The sequence below is a fragment of the Octopus bimaculoides genome, chromosome 4 (assembly GCF_001194135.2).
Source record: "Octopus bimaculoides isolate UCB-OBI-ISO-001 chromosome 4, ASM119413v2, whole genome shotgun sequence".
Classification (NCBI taxonomy): domain Eukaryota; kingdom Metazoa; phylum Mollusca; class Cephalopoda; order Octopoda; family Octopodidae; genus Octopus; species Octopus bimaculoides.
The window spans coordinates 115,494,707-115,499,566 of record NC_068984.1 but is presented as its reverse complement, the minus strand read 5'-3'; the positions used below and the strand labels follow the sequence as shown (position 1 = coordinate 115,499,566).

The following is a 4,860-nucleotide window of genomic DNA, read 5'->3' as shown; positions in this document are numbered from 1 at the left end:
AAGGAACATAGTTTACAATGAGGTGTTATAATCACAACAGCAAGAAAGTATGTACATGATCACCTTCTTTTACGAAACTTCATTGACTTTCATATATTTATATTGATATACATATATATACGTGTGTTTGGGTGCGTGTGTGTATATACATCTCTATATATAAAGATGATGCGTAGTATAGACGGCGTTTTTAGATTTCATTATTCTCTTTAACCCGGGCAACGCCGGGTATTTCTGCTAGTATATATATATATATATATATATATATATATACATATATATAAAGTTGAAACTTACTTGCAAATGTATGCGTGCGTTTGATGATATATAGGCACATGCATGTATACCTACATCTACATGTATATATAGATGCATAATCGGGTACAGGACGTTAGAAAAATGAACGGGAGCATAAAAACAAAACGGACTTTGTTTGCAGACAACAGAACGAACACATAGGAAAATAAACAAGCCACTTGGAATTATTCCTTCATCAGCTGCCTCTATTCTAAAACTAGGTGTTTCGAAGATAAGGCAGGATGCACTTTTAGAATATTATATATACTGTTATTTTGATCTGTGTCAGCCCTAATCATTCTAGCTATGACCATCTCATTATTTAATATATCTAGATCCATTATTGTCCAGTTGTCATTCCTGTTTCTTATGTTACTCCTGTACCCATCTTTGAACTATTGGTTATATCTGTTGTTCCATCGGTCTCCATCCTTTTTTGCACCACAAACTGGTTTCAGGTAGTGATGTTAAATCAGGCAACAAGTCTATCACCTGGATAACCCAGGGCAGGATTTGAACTTAGAACATGAAGTGTGATATTTAGTTTCGGAGAATCTTCTCAAAGAGACTTGTGCATTAAAAAGCAAACGAAAGGAAGCTCTTTAATAAGTGTCTCTGAGACAAATTATTACAGTTAGCGCTACACTGTTGGATCTTTTCTACTGTGAGACACCTGTTTTTGTCCTTCTATTCATACTCTGACCTATCATTGCTTGGCACCTCCCTTAATACTATTCTGCACTTAGTTGAGGTGTTTTTGCAAGTTATTTGATGACCTTGTTGGTGCCATAGAAAAAGCACCCAGTATACTCTGTGAAGGGGTTGGTTATTAGAAAGGGTATCCAGCCATAAATAAACCATGCCAAAGTTGATGGTAGAGCTTGGTACAGTCTTTTGGCTTGCCAGCTGCTACCAAACTCTCTAACTCACACCAACATGAAAGATGGATATTAAATAATGATGATGACAATGACAACACACACACACTGGTATTTTAATTTAATGTTGTTTCTAATATGTATAATAATTTCTTTATAGAAATGTTTGAAGGTATTTTGTTCTCAATTTTTTGGGTCAGTCTTCTCTTTTCTTTTTCTCTACTGCGAAATTTTGTCCATTGTTTCTTTCCCTCTAAACTGCATAGCTATTATTTACATTTGTAAATCTCCTTTTTACATTTTAGGGGGAACCATTACATTGGTTGGCATGTGCTGCTTACGTAGCTTGCAGACGGAGTGTGGTTCCAACAGTTGGACAAGGGACCATGGAGGGGAATTGTGTTTCTCTGACCCGGCTTCTTTCTACAGCTGATTTTAGGTAAGGAATCTTTTTACATGCATGTGTGTGTATATATATATATGTATATATATATATATATATGTGAGTAAAAATAAATACAAAAAAAGGGTTTTGTATGATCGTGTATAGAGGAATATATTATTTTATTTAAAAGAGTTCCAACTCTGTCTGTTTTATGTTTTATTTATATTCTTGTAAAATTAATGTGCGATATGGAATATATAATATATAATATAAAAATGGATGGTACAATGAAATGAAGTATTGAATGTCTTATTGAATATATGAAATATGTCTTATTGAATATATGAAATATTGAGTGTTCAATATAAAGAATTAAATATATAAAGGCGAATACGTATTTTCAATACCTTGTGGTATTCATCATGGCCTATATATGTATATATCATCGTTTTAATGTCTACTTTTCCATGCTAGCATGGGTTGGGTGTATGTGTATGTGTATATATGTGTATGTATGAGTGTGTATATGTATATTTAAATGTGTGTGTACTTTAAGAGTTTGATCTGGTACCCTGCCACTACTCTTTTAAGCTTCTTTGAGCTACTTTCACCCCCATCCTTGTATAATGTACAGTAGCCATAGTGTTTACTCTTCTATCATACTTTAGCCCCTCAGCACCTAATGTGAAGCCATTTCCCCCTCACAAATACTCCCTCAATGTAGTTCAGGGGGCGCATTTTGCTATTCTTTTTTTTTTTTATACAAGTTACTTGGTGACCTCATTAATGCTGGTGGCATGAAAAAAGTACCCAGTACACACTGTAAAGTGGTAACCTTTGTTCTTAGCAGGCACAGATTGGTAGCTAAGTTCATGATGAAGATGCCCTTAAAATTGAGCACTTACCCCAAGCAAGCCTATTGAGAGTAACCCTGTAACAACTGATAACAAGTTATCTGTCTAGGAGGGCAGTAAGAGTAAATAAGAACTGAGATAGGGTGGAAAGGAGTTAATCTCTCTTGTGCAAGTGGCATAATAAAGTGAGAACTGAGATATAGGGTGGGAGGGAGTCTTTAGTCGTCGTCATAGGGAACGACTCCTCTGGTGCCAGTGGCAGTTAAACTTTCCCAATTCATATTGTAAGATATAATATACAACATAGAAATTGTTCAGTTTTCTTTGTTACTCTGTATGCATGATGATGACAATTGGAGTCTGGCCAGTTCCATGTCAGACCATCCAACCCATGCCAGCATGGAAAGTGGACATTAAACGATGCTGATGATGTGTATGAGTCTCTTCACTGCTTGATCAAACTGATGTATGGTCAAAGATATTCTTGCGATGGTCAATCTGTCATTATGCTTTTTTCCTCAATCATTGTATATCTTGAACTGTATTATTAATTATACACATTCTTTTTTCAAAAGATGTAATTTGAATGAGATGTGACTGTCATTTCTAGAAGATTGACATTTGCATGCAGACCCCCATGTAGGCTTGCATTTCATTAGCATTTGTTAATGGGTGATATTAGCATGGACTTGTTTATTTTTGAAATGAGGAAACTGATCTGAAGGTTTTTGTGCATTATGTTGATATGTTAGCTCAGACCCACTTTGTGGCACCTTGAGCAAGTGTCTTCTATTATAACCCCAGGCTGACCAACACATTGTGAATGAATTTGGTAAATGGAAATTGTATGGAAACCTGTTGTGTATGGGTGTAGCTGTGTGATAAGAAGCTTACTTCCCAACCACATGGTTCCAGGTTCAGCCCCACTGCATGGAACCTTGGGCAAGTCTTTTCTACTAAAGCCTTGGGCTGACTAAAGCCTTGTGAGTGGATTTGGTGGACAAAAACTGAAAGAGGCCTGTTATCATCATCATCATCGTTTAATGTTCGCCTTCCATGCTAGCATGGGTTGGACGATTTGACTGAGGACTGGTGAAACCAGATGGCAACACCAGGCTCCAATCTAATTTGGCAGAATGTACATACACATGCATACTCACACATGGTGTGTATATGTCTCTTTGAGTTGTCTCCCTAATTCTTGACAACTGGTGTTGGTTTGATTATGTCTTTATAACTTAACAGTTCAGTAGAAGAAACTGATAGAATAAGTACTGCACCTAAAAAATATGTACTGGAGTTGATTTGTTCAACTAAACAAGTCATGTACAGACTTTAGCCTGAAGGACTTTCTGAATGGCTCACCTACTTCAAATTTACCTTGAATCTTTTTGTAATGCACCCTGTTTCTTGAAAAGCTTTCCCATGCCTGAACTAAACCCTTCAGTGTGATGCTCCAGCATGGCTGCAATCCAGTTACTGAAAACAAGTAAAAGATAAAAGATTATGGCCAATATGAAGGTGGTGAATTGGAATAAATGTGAGAATATTGGATAAAATGCCTTGTGGTATTTCTTCCAATTCTCTATGTACTGATTTCGAATCCCACTGCAGTTGACTTTGTGTTGCATCTTTTTGGTGTTCATATATAAAAAAAAAAAATGTACCTGTCCTGGGCAGTGGATTGGTGGAGCTGTTGTGGGATTGGATGAGATGCCTTGCAGTATCTGTCCCAGGCAGTGTGGATATTGATTGGATGATAGACAGACACAATGTGTAAATGTTGACTGGATAGACAGACACAGTGTGTAGATGTTGACCGGATAGAGAGACACAGTGTGTAGATGTTGACCGGATAGACAAACACAGTGTGTAGATAGATGTCATCACTTGTGATGACACTGGTGCTAAGCTGTATTGGCCCTTTTTCATGTATAGGAAAGTGTTTGTCTTTCACAAAAAGAAAAAGGAGAAAGAAAAGCCTTGCTCAGGTATGCACATAAATGGTTAACCCCTACCTATAGAGCTTCTACTCCTGTTCAATATATCTTGCCTTTTCAAGGTAGTAGGATGTGGGTTGAGTGAGATTGGGTGCTATTTCTTGCAGATTAAACAAGATTGTGTTGAGATTCTCTCGTCACATGTAATTCTTGGTGTGCTCCTAAAATTTGTCTTTATACATACATCGAAGTATTGGAGCTGAGATTTTTGCTTTTTCATTCTGTTTTACACAGATTTTATGCAGGTGTGGCTGTGTGGTAAGAAACTTGCTTCCCAACCACGTGGTTCTGGGTTCAGTCCCACAGCATTACACCTTGGGCAAATGTCCTTTACTATAGCCTCGGACCGACCAAAACCTTGTGAGTGGATTTGGTAGAGGAAAACTGAAAGAAACCTGTTATATGTGTGTGTATGTATATATATATATATATATATATATATATAT

General features: G+C 36.7%; 1 protein-coding gene across 1 annotated transcript in view; it reads left to right on the top strand.

Annotated features, from left to right (window-relative positions):
• The window catches only part of LOC106873599 (retinoblastoma-like protein 2), a 70,277-nt gene that overhangs the window by 18,161 nt on the left and 47,256 nt on the right, over window positions 1–4,860 (top strand). Inside the window, exon 2 of the mRNA XM_052967670.1 lies at window positions 1,481–1,614. Coding sequence (XP_052823630.1) covers window positions 1,481–1,614 — 134 coding nt within the window. The remainder of the gene's footprint in view (window positions 1–1,480; window positions 1,615–4,860) is intronic.